This window comes from Epinephelus lanceolatus, chromosome 23 (assembly GCF_041903045.1).
Source record: "Epinephelus lanceolatus isolate andai-2023 chromosome 23, ASM4190304v1, whole genome shotgun sequence".
NCBI lineage: Eukaryota > Metazoa > Chordata > Actinopteri > Perciformes > Serranidae > Epinephelus > Epinephelus lanceolatus.
The window spans coordinates 32,525,125-32,544,388 of NC_135756.1; the positions used below are offsets into that span (position 1 = coordinate 32,525,125).

Here is a 19,264-nt window from a genome sequence, read left to right on the forward strand (position 1 = left end):
TCAGTGCTTATGAGGAAAAACTGCTAAGCACCTTCATCCCCATTTGTATGATAATCATGTCACATTCCTCTCTATGACACCAAGCCTGTCACCTCGCCCTCCAGTGTGGCCGTTCAGAACATGTATACACCCCTTTGCCAAAACACAGGTGACCTACACTCATTCCTGTGCCTGAATACATCCTGTGTAGACAAGGATGGTGCACTGAAGCTGCTGTTGCTCTGCTAACTTGCTGCTAATGCTATACCTCCTGTAAAGACACAGTGTAAGTCAAAGCATTTCAAGGTTCAGGGAAGACTGATTGTAAAGTAAAGCCACCACCTTTCCATTACCTTTACCAACTTGCTCTTGTAGCCTTAACATTATTATAGTATGGAAACTAGAGGTGTTCAGAAAAGTCAATATCTGTGTCTATATTTGGATAGAAAACCAATAGAAACTATCACTGCAGACTGTGTGCTGGCCGTGAAGCTTGGGCCGCAGCCTGTCCAGCCCAATTTGGTTAACAAAAAACGATACTGCATAGTATCGCAATATTTTTGTGTGGCAATATTGTATCGTCACACAGAGCCAAATATCTTTTTTTTTAATTGTATAAATTGTTAAAATTACAAATACAAATTTAGGTAGCCTACTTGAATAAGACTGAAGTGAGACTAAAAAATCTTTCTCTTATTAGATAAAACAGAAGAGTTTCTCTTTGGGGACATTATTTGCAGTTGAAAACAGGTAATAAATTACAATATATGGCGATATATTTTATTGGATCCGGGTACATCCCTAATAAAAACCCCAGTGTCTAGAGTCAACCTGCATCCACCCTAACTTTAAACTATTTAGTCTATGATGTTGGATGTAGGAATCATTGACCTAACACTATCCCAGCCTCAAAGCTAAACCCCCTCTGTCTTTTGTACAGTGCAAAGGGTATTATGATACAACAGTCATCCTATACCACTGTCATACAGGAAAGCTGTGTATGGCAAGCTCCACTGAACATGCTGAACAGCCACATTTGACCCATTCATACAAGACTGTTGTCAGAAGTTAATCCCTGCTCATCATCTCTCACACACTCAAGGCTGCAGCTGTAGTTCCATACACAGTACTGTTTAAACCACCGCATTACACACACCTGCACAGAACTACATTCAGTACCCAATGAAAACATGTTTCAGTTTCCGTCCACTCTTACATGCTGTCTCTTGAGTGGTTTGTTACACGAATGCCATTCAAATTTCAATTGCATTACAGACCATCACAGGTACAAACGTTTGTCCTGCTGATCCATGCCTGACCCTGATCAGGGTCGAACAGTCAGGTCAAATAATGCTTAGGTTGGGTTCAGAGTCGGTTCTATTTTAGATCTAGATTTCAACTGTTTTAGCTGTGGGCTAACAAACATCTAATTCTTTTTTTTTTTTTTTTTTCCCAATCTCTTCAGGCTCTCTCTTATTAGCAAAAAGAAGGCATTCTGGTTACATCAGCAGGTAGGGCTGCCCCCTAAAAGTCAAAGATTAAAATCATCAGCCGGAGTTCTCTCAGCTGACTTAGGTTCTTGAGCTCGAGCAGTTTTTTTTCTTTTCTTTCGTTTTTTTTTGTCAGTCACTGTGCTGTGTACTTCTAGGGACATTTCAGCCCCAAGAGGTAACTGCAAAGTCAACGCTCTTTGCTTTCACTCCGCCCTCCGGGATAAAATCGTTACCCTATGTAAAGTTGTTCCTTGCGCTCTGTAAGGATGTCTGCGAAGAGTACAGGCAGCTGCAGACCTGACCCAGGGTAAGTCTGAGTGAGGCAGAGGCAGCTGCACGTAGGAAGAGAGACTTTGCTTGGTCAGGCTCTGAAATAATGTTATCTGGCTTTTGATTGATATCTAGTGTCCGCTTGCTGGCGATATATAGAAAAAATTAATGAACAGTCAAATAGTTGTTTTGAACAGCCACATTGGTTTGACTGAAAAAAAATCTACAATCCTAGAAGCAGTCTTCTCATTTTTTGCCAGTGCTGACAATCGCTTCTGGTGAAGCGACATTATCAGTGGCCAAGTATATCAGCTGTAGCTAACTGACCCTTTGCGAAGTCCTGTGAGCCCCCTTGAATGCAGACTGGCCAATCATAGCGTTGCATCAGCCAGCTCCGACAAGGATCCGATAACAACACGGCTGTGCTCCAAAGACTGTAATGCAATCGTTTCAGATCTCCTTCATCTTCAGGCTGGTTTTGTGGATTTCGAGCTAAACATTGTGCCTGGGGCATGGGTAATAATGACACTTGTTACTGGGAGAGATTCCAAAACCAAAACTAGCCCTGAAATGTTTAGGGTTAGCTAGCTAGCTACTGAAGGTATAGCCATGTTACTTTTGCTTTTTAGTGATTATAACACTGAATAAAGGTCTACCATGCGCTACAGGAACCAGTAAAAGGAAGCAGGGAAACTTTGCCCATATTCAACCAACTATGTGTCATCGCAGTGTTTGCAGATAAACGTTGTTTGGCTTCCCCTGGATCTCCCTGACCATCTGCCAGCAGAGGTCTATCAGCTGGCAGCACAGGGGGAAGCCAAACACCGTTCATCTGCACACACTGCAATGACACACACCTGGTTGAATGGTTTCTCTTTGTGTTCATTGTCTTCTGTCTCAATCGCCAGTGATGTGACGGTTCACTTTAACACTGTCATCTGTAGCCTGTAGTTCGGCTTTAGCTTCAAACTATCCTAATCCTTTCAACATGTTTTTGCTGATGAGTCAGTTTGACATCATGGTTATATCCTTCAAACACATATCGTAGACCCCTCTGTCTGCTTCTCTTTGAAAATGTTTTTTTCGTTTTTCCAGTGATTTAATAATGTAGTGCAGTTAGTTACAGTGTGGGCTCCATGCAAGCTCTGACAGCTTGATGGACCACCACAAAGGAGCGGGGCTTCGAGAAGGGTTAGCTGACTTTATCTCATAACGGCTAAAATAAAACTTGGCTGCCGTCTGTTCAACAAGACTAACAGAGTGACAACTCTTCTCTAGAGAAAGATCTTCGGAGTAAATACTTGAGGTCCTGATTTGTGTATGCTTATTATTGCACTCAACTTGTCATGCCTTATGCCGCTTGGTTCACTGTCTGGTTTTAGCCACAGGTTGTAAACATTATTAGGCTGACACACTAAACGTTCTGCCATCTCAGCCAACAAAAGGTGATTTGAGATCTTCATGTTTTTTTGTTTTTTTTTACGTTAAGATACTTAAAACTGTTGAAAGCTGAACCAGATTGAAATTTGGCCATAATTACAAAAGGATTCAGATTCAATAAAAAGATTTAATACTGAATTGGGATGTGATAAACTGCCACTTAACCACAAACTTTAAACCTGCATTTAGATTTACCACCAATGCGGGTCCATCCAACATCACTATGTCAGTATAAAAGTGATAAAAATCACAGTCTCCTCGGCATCAAATTGCAAAACTGCAGAGAATAAAAATAATGAGACAAACTAAGCAACGCTGAATCGAAAAGATAAATGAGGACAAAAGGACAATCTAAGACAGACTCAGTGGGAGGTGGGCATGTCAGGGTGTGGCCGCGGAGGAAAGCTCTCATCTTTTTCACTGTGATTGGCAGCAGCATGATGATAGCTAATAAGCAAGAGGCTGACATTTGGATAGATAAGATGAAAATTCAGCCTGGGTCCAGGGTGTTTTTGTAATTGCCCCAGCCAGTAGCCTGTGATTGCAGCTAGCCTGAGTGGCCGGAGCTGTGCCTCTGGGGCTCAGAGAGGACATTTTCAGCAACAGACAAGCCTACTGAGATTAAGTGGCGGGGCCAGGCGGGGGTCAAATTGCTTTTAAAATGCCATGGGTCTCAAACGGAACAGTCGAGAAACACGCCGTGACTCTCTCAGGTGTTGTGTGGAGATTGGAGCAGCAGTTGTGATCGTTCTATTAAATATTATATAAATAAAACCCTGCTTGAACCTTATACAACTCTTTAAAGACATAGTAAGTAGTAGTCATTTTAATATGCTGTTACAATAACCAGTCCGACAAGACATCTCAACACTCAATTCAGGATGTGTTGAAAAAAAGACAACTGTAGTGGAAAATGTCTTCATGAAACAGATCCCAAGTTTGAACCCTCACCTCTTTCACAATTAACTGACAGACTTAGGACTTTGATCCTTGTGGTAACGGACATACGTTACTGGACAGGCCTATTGTCTGTTCTCTGAAGAGAGAAGACATTTTAGTATGTTTAAAGTAATGCTTTAAAGTTGTAGTTGGTAACTTCTGTAAAAAAAAACAAAAAAAACCCCAACTTTTTTCATACCTGTTCAAACTGTCACTCTAACCCAACAGTGGCACATGAGACAGATAACCTGAGAAAAGAACATGTGCTTCCTTCTTCTCGTATTGCTTCTAAAGGTATTTTCAAGAATCCACCACGCCTGAAGGAAAACAACCAGTCAGAACTGAGTAGTGCGTAGGGTTGTCACGATACTAAAATTACAAACTTGATATCGATATCCAGGAAAATATTCAATACAATACATTTTCGATACAGCAGCAAAAAATTAAGAGGCATGTCATTTTTAAAATAAAGATCAGAACAGTAACATCAATGATTTTCCTTTATAATTTTTGACCAAAACTGGCTGCTCTGATCCTCCTGCAGCCATGCTGGCCATATTACAGCAACAGAAATGTGTGCATGCATGCACAGCAACGACAACAAGCCGGGTTGCAGCGAGGGCTCTGTGCCTGCCAGACGCTGCCTGCACAGCGCGTGTCCGTTGGACCCGTCGCACGCACCTGACAGGTGCTGAGGTGGTGTGCACTGTTAGTATCGATACTTTTGTAAATTAGTATTGTATCCGGATACAACGTTTGATTATCGATACTTTTCAGAGTATCGATACTTTTGACAACCCTAGTAGTGCCGGTCAAACTGTTTAACTAGGCAGCGCTGATCAAGTATGAATCAAGATTCTGTTAGTGCATTGCTTTTTTCTCTCCTTAAATGTTTTCAGAAACATATTTTAGTGTTCTGTTTAGCTGTAAATGAGAAAGTTTGCTCCTGCTGGAGGGCAGTGCTGAAAAATGAAACAAACACAAAGTGCCAAAAACTGGAGCTCCTCTAATGGCCACTTGAGGCTGGGTCAAGAAACCAGTCAGTCCCCACAGACCACCATGTCAAAGTGCCCACCTTTACAGCAGAAATAAACATTTGAACAACCTGGTACAAAGAGAAAAAAAGCAGTTTTGGTCTCTATAGGTAATTTTAAAGGGGCAAAAAGCGAAATCGTTTCACCGCTAGGTTTGCTGTTGTGCACTGCCTGTAGACCAAAACAAAGTGTGTCATGAGCCACTCCTCCCTCTACCTCTGCTCTCCACCCCCCACTCGCCTCGTCTAGCAGTTAGCGATGTCTCGGTCTCTGCTGTGTTTAGCTATTCCCCTGCCTACTTCAATGATGATGGTACCTGTAATAAATGTAATATATTTGCTGAGATGGAGGCGAGGCTCAGTGACTAGAGGAGCTGGTAGAAGCACTCCATAGCTGTAAGTTACTCCAGAAGCTGGTGGCAGCCAACTCGGCTAGTGCTAACACCGGGAGCAAGTCGGCTGCAAATTTGCACAATTCCTGTTGAAAAAGGGCTAGATTCACCTCTTGTACCTCCACAGCTCCAGCCTCTTGCCCAAATATGGTCACTTCTAGCTCCAAAATAAACAAGATGGCTACAGCCAAAATGCTGAACTCAAGGCATCAGACGGGAGTCAACAAACCAATATGTGACATCATGGTAGCTTTGTCTATCATTTTTTAAATGAATTAATCTATACTTTTGACTCAACATTTTGTCAGCATGGCAGCAGGGTCACAAACGTTCTCATTAATTAGCTAAACAGTTTACTAAAATATGTTGAGAAAACATTTCAGATGAGAAATAGACAATGTAGTAACAGAATCTTGATTCATATTTGAGCAGCGCTGCCTACTTTGACAGTTTGACTGCAGTTCACGAGCAGTGATAACTAAGTAGTTTTCCTTTAGCCATGGTAGATTATAGGGGTGGGAATCACCAGAGGTCCCACGATACAATATTATTGCGATACTTAAGGCATGAAGAACAGGAACAAGAAGAAGAAGAAGAAAACTTCATCTAGTAGACTGAGAAAAAGCAACTGATTATATTACTCTAGTCGGCTCCTAAAAATTTAATTTGCATTTGTAATATTAATTTATGTTATAAAAAAATTGATACTTGACATCTGGGCATGGATATGTTATTGCCACACAAAAATATTGTGATACTATACTGAATCCCCCCCCCCCACCCAGCGGATTCTTACCAATAGAAGCGAGGAGAAGGGAAAACATACTTTTTACAGATCATCTGTCTCATGTACTACTGACAGGATTTAGTGACAGATTTAACAAATGTGAAAAAAATAAAACAACTGTTACTTTAAGGTTTACAGTCTACGGCAAAGGTGATTTACTGAGCACATAAGCTGTAGCATACATACATTTCAGTATGACTTTAATAAATGTATAACATAGCATTATTGTATGATAACAGAATATGTTATCACATTTAATTCATGCATGGGCAGTAATGTGTTACATGTTTGCTCAAGCATCAGAGTACTGCCAGTGTCTAGTGTGCTGAAACTGATGCATTTCAGTCGACATCAAGGGGGTGTGTGTGTGTGTGTGTGATCACACAGACACTTTGGGATCTCCCTCTGCTCCTTTCACTATTCAAAATACATCTGGGTAAAATAACATGAACGATAACCAAGTGTCTTAATGCCTGACGGCAACTATCCATTGATGCAATAAGGAAAGATGTAATTCAGGTTTTTACTGTTTTCATTTTAAAGGTGAATTGCAAATACATTTGGTGCTTCTTTGGGAAGCAAACTGTAGTTTTCTGACCTTTAAAGTTTTCTCAGACATCTCCTATCAGACCCCCTGATAGACAAAGTTGACAGAGTCAGAGAGGTTGGATTATGCTCTGTGTACAGGAGTCTCTTTGTGGACCAGGTTCTCTTCAGACCCCCTGCATACATCTGACCATCCACAGTGCTTTGAGGCAGCAGCAGGTTCAAAGAGCAGGAAGTGCCAAGCACTCCTCTCCATGTCCAGGCCTTTCAGCTTCCCTTGTCAAAGAGCACCTCTGCTCTACTACAAAGTCTTTTGGGCTGGACGAGGTGGGGGGGCTGTGGAAGGTGGGGCAGGAAATAAAGATTGATCTACAAAGGGTCCTGTTCCCCCTGATGTGTCCGAAGCCAGAGGAATAAAAGAGGCAGAGGGCAGCTGCTGTGGCAGAGTGAGGGTCAGCTTTGGCATCGTTGGGTTTGGAGAGTCAACAGGCTTTCACTTCACTTCATGACTGCACAATACTGCAGCCATTTTACTGTAGGTCAGAGATAAGATGGAAGTGGAACATTTTAAGATATTGATGATAAAAGCTAAAAAGTGAACTCAGTGGTATGGAGGAATACATCATACTACAGCTGCAACGACTAATAACTATTCTCATTACCTGTTTATTGTGAGCAGGGCTGGGCAGTATATCCTTTTTTATTCTTTTATTTTCATTGCAATGTCAAAGTGACAAATCCACAAGTGGAACATGCAAACCATAGGCACTCCTAAGATTGATCTGAGAGACGCATACTCCCACATAAATTACCCTCAGAAAAAAAAGAGGATTTCTCTTTATTCCGTTCTTTAATTGCCATTTTCATAAATGTACTATGAGAAATGTCTTGATAAAATAATCTCAAGGCATTGCAGAGGTTAATTTTACCTGTGGGAATTTTTCCTGGAGCAAACAAACACACAGTAAAGACCTGAAATGAATATAACCACCTTTATTCAGCACTCTTTTTTGCACAAGCAACGTATTGATATCCCCACAGCTGTGTTCTGACCAGTCTTTTGATAAAATCTCTTTGTCCAAGACCGAGAAAAGACTGATTAAAAATATGGCTGAGTCCAAGACTCGAGAGACCTGTCTCAAAACGGATCTCTCACAGATATGTTGAAACTTTATGATTCAGCAACACTGGGGCTAATGTGTCATTTGGTTTAGGCACAAAAACCACTTGGTTATGGTTATGTTTTGGCTCAAAATACCTGCTTTGGTGGCAGTCTCCCAGCTGGAAATGCAGCAATGTCTCAGTAAAAAGAAACTGCTTTTTGTGACACTACCCTGTTAGAAAAACAGCGACAGATGGCTAAATACCAAGTGCAAAATGCAGGTATATTTTCAGTTTGGCGAGTCAGTTTTGAAAGGGTATTTGCCACACTAGTGGGTAGATGTTTGTCCTGAATTAGTCATGTAAAGCTGAGTCTCTACTGCATTTTGGCGTCATTTACAAGTGCACTCCTCTGCTGTGAGTATTGGAGTTTGATGCACAAACATATTTCCTCAGACATGATTTTACCATGTCGTGTCACAAAACAGACCGTCTGGAGCACTCCTGGTTTTGCTGCACAATTTACCATGCAGGGCATCAGCTGATCAGCTAAACTAATACTTGCCACTGGTCTACTGGCTACTATTGGCTAAGGTGAAGCTCAGGGTTTTGAGTTGCACCAATATTATGAAGGTAATAAAATAATAGCATGAAATAAAAATACAAAACCTTCACTGGTTCCCACAGTGTCAGTGGTGGGGCTTCAAAGCTGTACTCCATCTGTTTTTTTACCTTTCACAATAAAAGCCCCAGAGATATGCACTACATCACTGCTTACTAGAGGAAACCTAATAACACACTGATGTTGTAGTGAGGAGTTGTTCAATATATTAAACTTATTTTGCTTAAAATTTTGCTCTGTCCTCTACTTTAAGTTTGTTTATTCATTCATTTTCTGTAACCACTTATCCTGTCGGGGGTTTGCGGGGGGGCTGGAGCCTATCCCAGTTGACATTGGGTGAGAGACAGGGTACACCCTGGACAGGTCGCCAGACTATCACAGGGCTGACACATAGAGACAGACAACCATTCTCACTCAAATTCACATGTACAGTCAATTCAGAGTCACCAATTAACCTGCATGTCTTTGGACTGTGGGAGAAGGCCAGAGTACATGGACAAAACCCACGCTGACACAGGGAGAACATGCAAACTCTGCACAGAGGTGTTCCCCCCGCCACGGAGTTCGAACCCCCGACCCCCGGATTTGAACCAGAATCCCTCTTGCTGTGAGGCGACAATGCTAACTACTGCACCAACGTGCCGCCATAATAAATTATTTTATTAATGTATTATTATTAATCTTGGAAACTGAACACAGACATGTCTCACGAAAAAACAACAGGCTTTGTTATTTGTTGGTCTCAAACAGTGGTCTGTAGCTTGGCAGGCATGTTGCCTAGGTGTCACGCCACCCACCATCCTCTCCACCTTCAGCTCATACACTACGAGACTTTAAAAATCTTGAGATGATACATATGAAACATACAAATGTCTAACCTTGACCCTATTGTAGGGTTAAAAGATGAACCAACACATAACGGAAAACGAGCTCAGTGAAAAACAAGCCTTCATCGATACACAGCTAACTCAACATCTGCACCAAATTTGACAGAAAATGATATGTCTGTCAAAGAAAACTTCCATGTAACTCTGTATATATGTGTGTGTGTGTGTGTGTGTGTGTGTCTGTGTGAGATCTGTAGCTACATAGCTACATTGCCAAACTTTTTTGGTCAGGAAAATGGGAAGCTGTAGAATAAAATACGCCTTTGGCAAAACACACCTTGTTACTGTTACTTGAGAAGGGGACTTGCACGCACAGCAGTTGATGTACTGAATAAGTGTATTTCCAATTCAGTAAGTGAATTTAAAAATTCAGGAAAAATGAATGTATCCTTTTTCATTTAGCCACTAAAAACTAAAACACAATTCACGAACAAGTAATGATGTGAAATCTGAGCTGAATCAATATTAATATTATTACAGCCTATCATATTGTTTTAAATGTATCTGTGTGGTTTTTATATTGGATTGGGAACTGTGTAACTGAGAGGGAGAGATACACAACCTTAGATCTGGTTATCTGATTAACTGTTTAATCTATGAAATGTCAGAACACTGTATTAAAAAAAAAAAAAAAAAAAAAGGCCATAGATGACGCCTTGTAAAATGCTTGTTTTGTCTGATCAACAGACTGAACATATTCAGTGCACAGTGATATTAAAAGGGAGAAAAGCATCATATTGGAGGAGCTGGAACCAGGGAATGGTTGGTGTTTTTGGCTTGATGTCTTAAATGAGTGTTCATTGGGTAAATTTACTGTCAATTAATTTCCTGTGGATTAACTGATAAATTCTCTAAATGTTTCAAAGATATTCAATGGATCTGTGCAGGAGAAGGGCTTTCAAAGGAAACATTTCATCATATCTGTTTCCCTCTAACGTTGTTTTAAACGTACAATAAGGCTTAATTTAATGAGGTCGTCTGATTGACATCAAGACACCTGAGGAAAAAAAACACATAAAAATTCATAACACAATTAGGTGCAACAGTCAGGAACATAAAGGGACGTAAATTGGAAAAAATCAATGTGAAACGAGATAGAAAATGTGAGACATCTTTGTTTTAAATTGAAGGAACAGGCAGGCAGACACAAATCTGCGGCCTCCCAGGGAAACAGGCTGACTGTCTGCTGTATCGATGTCCCATTGATTCAGGCTTTGTGTCTCACAATCGCCCCCCTCATCTCCTACAGAGCTACTTAATATGTTTGAGGGGCTCCGACGCTTCTCATCTGTAAAAGGCAGAGCGCTTTTCTTTTACCCACATTAGAGGTGGTGTTGGTGGGGAGGAAGGAGAATGGGTCGGTGTGGGGTTGTGGGGCGGGGTGGTGGTGGTGCTGCTGCTGCTCTGAAGTCTGCCTGGTGGGACCGGAGCTTTATTAGCTGGAAAGGAAGCCGGCGGAGTTGCGAGGGCCTGAGAACTTGGATGAGAGGAAGCTTTTGAAACTTCCCACATCGGCATTAGAGAGATGAGCTGCTATTCAGCGCTTGCTCCCAGCCTGCACCAACACATCCGGAAATACACACATTAAAAAAAAGAAAAAGAAAAAAAAAAAAAGAGCCTGCATATCCAAGCAAAAAAACACACACCCGTGGCTTCGTGCACACATGTATTCACTCGTATCCAGCAAACACACACACAAACACGCTTTGGCTTCCTTTTTATCTGCTGGTCCGCAAGATGAGGCTGGGCTCTAATTGGTCCTGGGGGAGATTGGCAGGGTGAGCGGAGCAACGAGGAGGCCAGACAAACAACAGGAGGGGGAGTGACAGGAAGAGAAGGGCCACCGCACCACAAGTATAGAGGGAACCACAATGGAGGAAAAGAAATGAGCGAGAGTGAAGTCGTAATGAAGTGGAAAAGCATATTCGTTCACCTAAAGTTATATTCAGTTATAAAGATATGCCTATGAATGGGCTAATATTTGCCTTGATGACTGCCATACCTCTATTGGCAAAGAAGATGACATTCATTGTTTGCAGTGGCTGACGTTTTTCTGTTGTGTCGCATCAAATTTGTGCAGGACTCAAGAATAACTGCATTTCGTCGTCCAAGGGACGATAGAAAATGGGTTTGGGATGAACAGAGATCTTCCCCGCGAGGCCTTTGGGACAAGAGGGTGCATTAAACTCACTCCTGACGTGTCAGGGGATGCACTCTTTTGTTTCTCTGATAAGGCTACATTGTGAACAACAGTGACATCAGCTGGAGGAGAGCTGTTGGCTGTTAGCAGCCTGTGGTCAGAACTAAAATGTAATGGAGATTGCATTTAGTTACATTATGATTCATATGCATTCAAGCTCTTTTCAGTAAAAATGAGTATTGGGCGTAGAGATGCACGGATCCAGCTTTTTCAATTTCGATACCGATCCTGATGCTGTGGCTTTGAGTATCAGCCGATACCCGATACCGATCCGATACCATGGTTGACCTAAAAAGCTATATACCTTTACATGTAGAACAGAAAAGACTAGAGGCATCGGGTTATCGATGACTACACAGTTCTTTCCTAAGATTAAATGAAACAAGATGAAACACATTACTGCAATGATGAACTATTTATGTTTAACAAAAATAAATAATTATGCAACAGCAGTTGAAATAGGGTGAAATACAGCAGATTCTCTCCTTCCCTCCATGACGTATGTCGCGTCACAATAGATTTTAAGGGAAAGGATCGCCTCAGGTATAGGTTGCATTTTCCGATACCTGATCCATCTATTTTGATGATATCGGGGCCGATATTCAATTTTCAATTTTATTTATAAAGCCCAATATCACAAATCACAATTTGCCTCACAGGGCTTTACAGCATACGACATCCCTCTGTCCTTAGGACCCTCACAGCAGATAAGGAAAAACTCCCAAAAAAACCCCTTTTATGTGGGAAAATAACGGTAGAAACCTCAGGAAGAGCAACTGAGGAGGGATCCCTCTTCCAGGATGGACAGACGTGCAATAGATGTCGTACAGAACAGATCAGTATAATAAATTAACAGTAATCCGTATGACACAATGAGATAGAAAAAGAGAGAGAGAGAGAGACAGAGACAGAGAGAGAGAGATGCAGGACAGACGGTAATGACAGTAGCTTACAACAACTTTAATGAAAGTAATAATATTATAATTATAGTTCTGGCTACTGTGATACAATATGTTGAAAGTATATATTAATATCTGACAGTATACATATGACAATATTCGATCCAGATATCGGATCGGTGCATCCCTAATTGGGCAAGGATAAATTATTACCTTATCACGATGTGTTCAAGTGTAATCTCGTAAAATTTTTGGCGAGAGACTTCAATAAATAGCTGTTTGAAGGAAAAATTTGTTGATGTTTTTACAGTAATATAAAAAAAGATATAAAAGCATTATATTAAAGGACACACACACACACACACACACGTATTAAAGGACAACTTCGGTATTTTTCAACCTGGGCTCTATTTCCCCATGTGTATGTGTGCGTATGGTTCATGGGTACCGCTCGTTCTAAAATTGGTTCAGTATTGAGCCGCGAAACGAGCTAAAACGGTGATGGGGGCAAATGCATCCCGTATAAAAGTGCTTTTTTCTCCACTGACCGGTTCAGATTGCCAGTGCTATCTCTGTAAATAGCATATGGTAGTGGCCCTGGGGCAGTGGTGAGTGTGAATGAGTGGAGTCAGCTGTCAGTCAGTGTTGGAGCAGAAAGGCGGGAGTTGTCCCCGCTCGGTATTGTAAATAAGTATGTGTGTGTGAAGTGTGTGTTTTTTTGCCACTGACCGGTTCAGATCGCCAGTGTTATCTCTGTAAATAGCATGCTAACTTAGCCTCTCCCTTACCTCTGGGCAGTGTGATGTCACGAGCTTTGCTCCACTGTGTCTGTAGCTCTCTCTACTCGTGGGACAGCCATTTTCTTGAGGAAGAGGTGTTTCGGGATTGGATGTCTTCTCTTCTTCGGCTGGCAGTAGTCATCTTGGGAGAAGTGAGCACTGCAGACCCGATGGTCTTTTTTACGTGCTACCTCCTGGAGTGTTACTGGAGTTTTTGGAGTGCTCAAATAAACGGGCCTTTTTCCCGAACACAAGAACAGGATGTCGCGCAACACCCCGTATAGCTTTCACAGGCTGCCTTTGTCGGACGGCGAGATGCTGAAGTTGTGGCTAGTTGTGCTACAAATGGATGCTAACACTCCTGTCCAGACACTGCGCCTTGCAGACCATCGGGTCTGCAGTGCTCACTTCTTCCAAGATGACTACTGCCAGCCGAAGAAGAGAAGACATCCAATCCTGAAACACCTCTTCCTCAAGAAAACGGCTGTCCCACGAGTAGAGAGAGCTACAGACACAGTGGAGCAAAGCTCGTGACATCACACTGCCCAGAGGTAAGGGAGAGGCTAAGTTAGCATGCTATTTACAGAGATAACACTGGCGATCTGAACCGGTCAGTGGCAAAAAAACACACACTTCACACACACATACTCATTTACAATACCGAGCGGGGACAACTCCCGCCTTTCTGCTCCAACACTGACTGACAGCTGACTCCACTCATTCACACTCACCACTGCCCCAGGGCCGCTACCATATGCTATTTACAGAGATAGCACTGGCGATCTGAACCGGTCAGTGGCGAAAAAAAGCACTTTTATACGGGACGCATTTGCCCCCATTACCGTTTTAGCTCGTTTCGCGGCTCAATACTGAACCAATTTTAGAACGAGTGGTATCCATGAACCATACGCACACATACACATGGGGAAATAGAGCCCAGGTTGAAAAATACCGAAGTTGTCCTTTAATACGTGTGTGTGTGTGTGTGTGTGTGTGCGTGTGTGTGTGTGTGTGTGTGTGACTCCGCAGAGGTCCACATGGACTAAAAGCGGACATCCGCAAGCCCTGTGCGCGCAAAGCTCAGATTTTACGACCGCGCGGACTCCGCTCCGCGCACCAGTGTCACTCAAAAGACTGCTCGGCATGTATTTTTCCACATCGCCATGACAGAAATGTGCAAGAATTGGGGGTAATGTAGTGTTTCACAGACATTTTTACAGGAAACTACAACGCAGAAGTGCGCTCAACTATGGAAGCCCGAATGACTGCGGACATTCCTCGCGGAGTCCGCTCCGCTTATGTGCGTCTGAGTCTGTGAGCACCTTAAATTAAAACCCTCGGTGCACACTGCAGCACAATCAAACAGATGCGCAACTCAGAGCATCAGAAGTGTCTCTGACAACAGACTCAGAGCGGCTCTGAGTGCTCTGAATGCGCTTGTGGCTCGTTGATGGGGTTAGTTTAAGGCCTCCCCCAAAAAACAAGCAAACAAAAAAAAAAAGCGCAGAAGCTTCGATTTTTTTTTTTTCCACAATCGAATCCCGTGCCATTGAACAAAGCTTCGAAGCTTCGATTTTTTTGGGTCAGCCCTAATTAAAATATCACTGAAGTACTTTGAGTTTGAGCTACCATCTACGAGCTAAGCACACAGGTGCAGCTAATCAGACTGATGTCAGCGGGCAACTGCATCGCTAAAACCTGCAGAGCACATTTTTTCTCATTTTCGAGAGAGCAAATCACCACAGACCTGTGGATGAAACTAAATTTAAGATGAAGATCGGTTTTGGCTGATCTTTTTCTGTTGTATCACAACAATTTTGTACAGGCTATAAAGCAGGGCTCAAGATTAATGTGTGTCCTGAGGACTACAAAAACGTGTTTGGGATAAACAGAGGTCTTGTAGGATGCCTTCTGGATGAAAGTACGCAGTAAACTCACTATTGTTGTGTCAGGGGTCACTGGTAGAGATCTAATTAACATTAAATGCTAGCTGTTAGAAGCTGGTGGCCAGAAAAAAAAAACACCAAGGCTGCACTGAGTTGTGCTGTGATGCATTCAAGCTCTATTCAGTAAAAATGAGTATTGGGCAAAGGTAAATTATAACGTTATCATGATGTGTTCACCGTAATCTTGTAAAATGTAGTTTTGGGTGAAAAACTTGAGAAACCATAATTGTTCTAAAGAGAAATTTGTTGATGTTTTCACAGCAACATAAAATAGGTATTAGAGAGGGAATTATTGATTCAAGATATGTAGTAAAAAGGCTTCTGATGGAGTGTTGTTTTAAAGATTTTCATGAGAACGAAGGTAACAGTAAAAGGTGCTGCAAGAATTTGTACAGTTAAAGTTGTGCGCATTCAAAGGTAGTGTAATAAGAGCTGAATGACTTTAAAACAGTTCAGTTATTTTTTTATAATGAGGACTTGTTTTCCTGGCACAAAAGGGGAGATAAATACTAAAAAACAACAAGAATTATTGGCACCTGCTATCGACCAAATTGTTATTTTAAACATTGGTATTAACCCAGAATTTGACAATTGGGGCATCCCTATGCAATAATGTTCTATTAATAAATTGAGCTTGGTGTGATGTGCAAAATACTTTAGTTTCCTGCAGGAAGTCCAATGAATTCCATTGATTAAAGCATTCCAGGCGAGTGCCTTCAGAATGTCTCCATCCTAACTAATTTCCCTTTAGTTTATCTATATTTCTCTTGCTTCCCTCTCCACCCCAATGTGTCCCAAAGGACAAAGAGCAATAGATGCAGAGAGAGGTAGAGAGGAGATGGAGGTGGTTCTTGGGGGAGATGAAAGGAATATGTGATCAGAGGCTCTAACCTGCAGCCAACACCTTCGTCTTTCGCCCCTTCAGCAGTTTCTGCACCCGGCACAGCTGCAGGTGGTTCTCATGGCGCCGGCTATTGTTCTGGATTCGCTGGGACACCTCGCATATCACAGTCACCGCCCCTTGAGGAAACACACAAACATCTGCATTACCATACATGTGAGGATGCTCAGTGATTAAATCCTTTCCGATCAAACATATAATATCTCTGAGTATATCAGACCATCAGTTAACTGACAGCTTGCATCAATGTGATGAAGTACTTCATTGTCAAGAATGAATACTTACTTTATTTATTATAATTTATTTGATATATTTAATAAGCCAAAAACAGATATTGATGTCCAGAAAATGTACTGCTAGGCCTGTCACAATAACTACATTTGTTGGCCAATATATTGTCCAGGATTTAACTGTGATAAACAATATTACCGTCATTTTGAGACCATTTAATGTCACTGATGCAAGTACATTGCAATAAAAATGACATATATAATATATAATAAAGGATTTCATCTATGCCATCTACTTCAGAGGAAAGAGGCCCACTATGCTGACCATGCTCCAAACAAATATTTATGACTCTTAACACAAACTTATATTTAAATATTTGTGGTAATTCGTGGAAGATTATGACTTCTACTGCAGCCATCAGAATGCAAATGCATTTAACGCCTACAGTACATACACCCTTTTCTGAGCCCTCCCCTGATGATCTCTGGCTACAACACATCTTTAAATAAACTTTGTTGACTTCAGTGATCAATACTAAATAAAGGAGAGTTCTAATTACGATACGTCAGCAAATATTTTCATTTTCTTACTTTCAAAGAAATGTTCCCAAATGTGGTAACTAACAGAGTGCAATCTGTGAAGCAGTTGGAATCTTGTTTAGTAACTCACTTGGCATCGCAGCCTGATTTTGCTTGATTTCATCAGCGGGCAGAGAACTTAACTTAGCTGTGCAAATTAAAATACCCAAACAGTCCTGACTGGGCCCAATGGTCTGCTGAGTGGGTCAGGCTGGGCTGTGCACTGTATTTGAATGTGTGTGTAGGGACGCCTAAGCATGGTCGTATTAATTAGAGGGATACTGGTGTCCACCCCAGCAGCCCTTGTAGCCCATAATCCACTGCCCTACTGTAAATCAGCTGAGCTATGAGGCTGTAACAGTATGCAAACAATAGCAGCCCCCAATAAGCAAAGCTCATTTGGTTAAATAAACCTATTTTCCTCCAAGTAGTTATATTCCTCCACACCATTCCCACCTGCAGCTGTTGGAGCTAAAGAAACACTCACAGTTGTAGAGCAGAGGTGCAATGTTGAGTTTCTTCCATCACACATGATCTTTGCCTGAGTACAGACGGCTGCAGGCAGCACTGAAACCAGATACAAGTTGATGGCCTGTAATCAAGTTAGTTACTGCATTAACATGAATCACCTGATATGACCAGCGTTTATCAATCAAACTTGTGAAAGTGACAGTTAGTGCATAGCTTTAAATAAGAAGCTGCTTCCTGAATGTTTTGCTGCGTGTGACTTTGATACAGGAGAACATGGTTTGCTTTCTGTTCCCTGCTATCAGTTAACATTGGTTTCTTTTAACCATCGTTCCCTAATCTTAACCATTGACTTTATAAAATAATGAATGTTGCCTTCAGGACATCACCCATTGGTTTGTGGTCTTCAGTTTTGTGGTCTTGAGTTTGGATTTTTGGAACCAGAAGTGACCATACTTGAATGAGAGGGTGGAGATAACCCTAATGCTAGCTGCTGGCTAGGTTAACATGGTGCATGTACAGCTATGGTTATCTGCAATAATGCTAATGCTAATTTTTGCTAGTGAAAAACCATTAAAACAAAATGTACTTACCAGAAAAACTGAACATTTGACTCCTTAGAGGGTCTTTTAGTACAAACAAATGCTGGACAAGACGTTTTTAGGCGACTGAAATGTTCATTTCATGAACTGAAAACACACTTAAATAGCTACGGCTACGGTTACACCCATACTCCCTGAATCCGGCCATGGTTATTTTACCTAACCATTGTTGTCGCCGTGGTAGCAACTTGTCAACAGACGTGATCCACCTGTCACTCAAAGTGGCCCTTAATTGGGCATTTTAACATTGGGATCTATAGGGATAGACTCGCTTTTAAAGTCAGCCACAAGTGGCCATTAGACAAGTCTGCAGTTTTTGGTACCTATGACTTCATTTTTCAGCCCTGGAGGTTGCTCAGCAACTTATTTTTTGTCTTGTTCATCCAACCATACATTAACGATACCTGTGGCAGATGAAAAAAAAAAAAAAAAGCGAAGATGCATTTTTTTGTATCTGTGATTTTGAAAGGCACTGAGTAATAATGCTGTCCTGCTCATACGATTTATTTTGGAAGGAGATCACACACACTGTATTTTGTTGTTTAGTTTGGATGATTTTTTCATAAGTTACTTTGCTAAGTGAAAGCTTATTTTCCACAAAACCCCTCTTTCACATGTAGCAACTTGAATTTCTGCCTCTGTAAAGAAGTCAAATTGCAGTTACAGTTTACATCCTTCTCTGTCCAGAGTCATATTTAGCCATGACAGTTGACAGTGCTTCAAATATTGCTGCAAGGAAGCTGCATATTCTAAAACATGGATGCTTCACACACATCTTATTCCCGGCAGCAAAGAAGATCTACACAGTCAGCACAGTCTCAAGATGGACATCCAAGATTAGAGTCACCAGTTCAGTATCTGACCAGATGCCACTCCGTCTGTTCCTGAGTTATGACACTGAGTAATAGCCAGGGAACTGTTTTTGCAGAACATTATGATGTCACAGTGAAGCTGACCCTTGACATTTTGGATATAAAGTGTCATCACTTTATTATTTTATCCTATTAGACATTTGTGTGAAATTTTGTCAGCGTTAACATGAGAATTTTTGAGTTATGGCCAAAAATGTTTGTACGGTCATACAGACCTTTGACCACCAAATTCCAGTGAGTTCATCCTTGAGTCCAAGCGGATGAGTTGTGCCAAATTTGAGGAAGTTCACTCAAGGCAT

General features: G+C 41.5%; 1 protein-coding gene across 2 annotated transcripts in view; it reads right to left on the reverse strand.

Annotated features, from left to right (window-relative positions):
- arhgef39 (Rho guanine nucleotide exchange factor (GEF) 39) overlaps positions 1-19,264 on the reverse strand; it is a 94,421-nt gene that overhangs the window by 22,948 nt on the left and 52,209 nt on the right. For both annotated transcript variants that reach the window (XM_033614376.2, XM_033614374.2), the window contains exon 7: positions 16,205-16,333. In XM_033614376.2, coding sequence (XP_033470267.1) covers positions 16,205-16,333 — 129 coding nt within the window. The remainder of the gene's footprint in view (positions 1-16,204; positions 16,334-19,264) is intronic.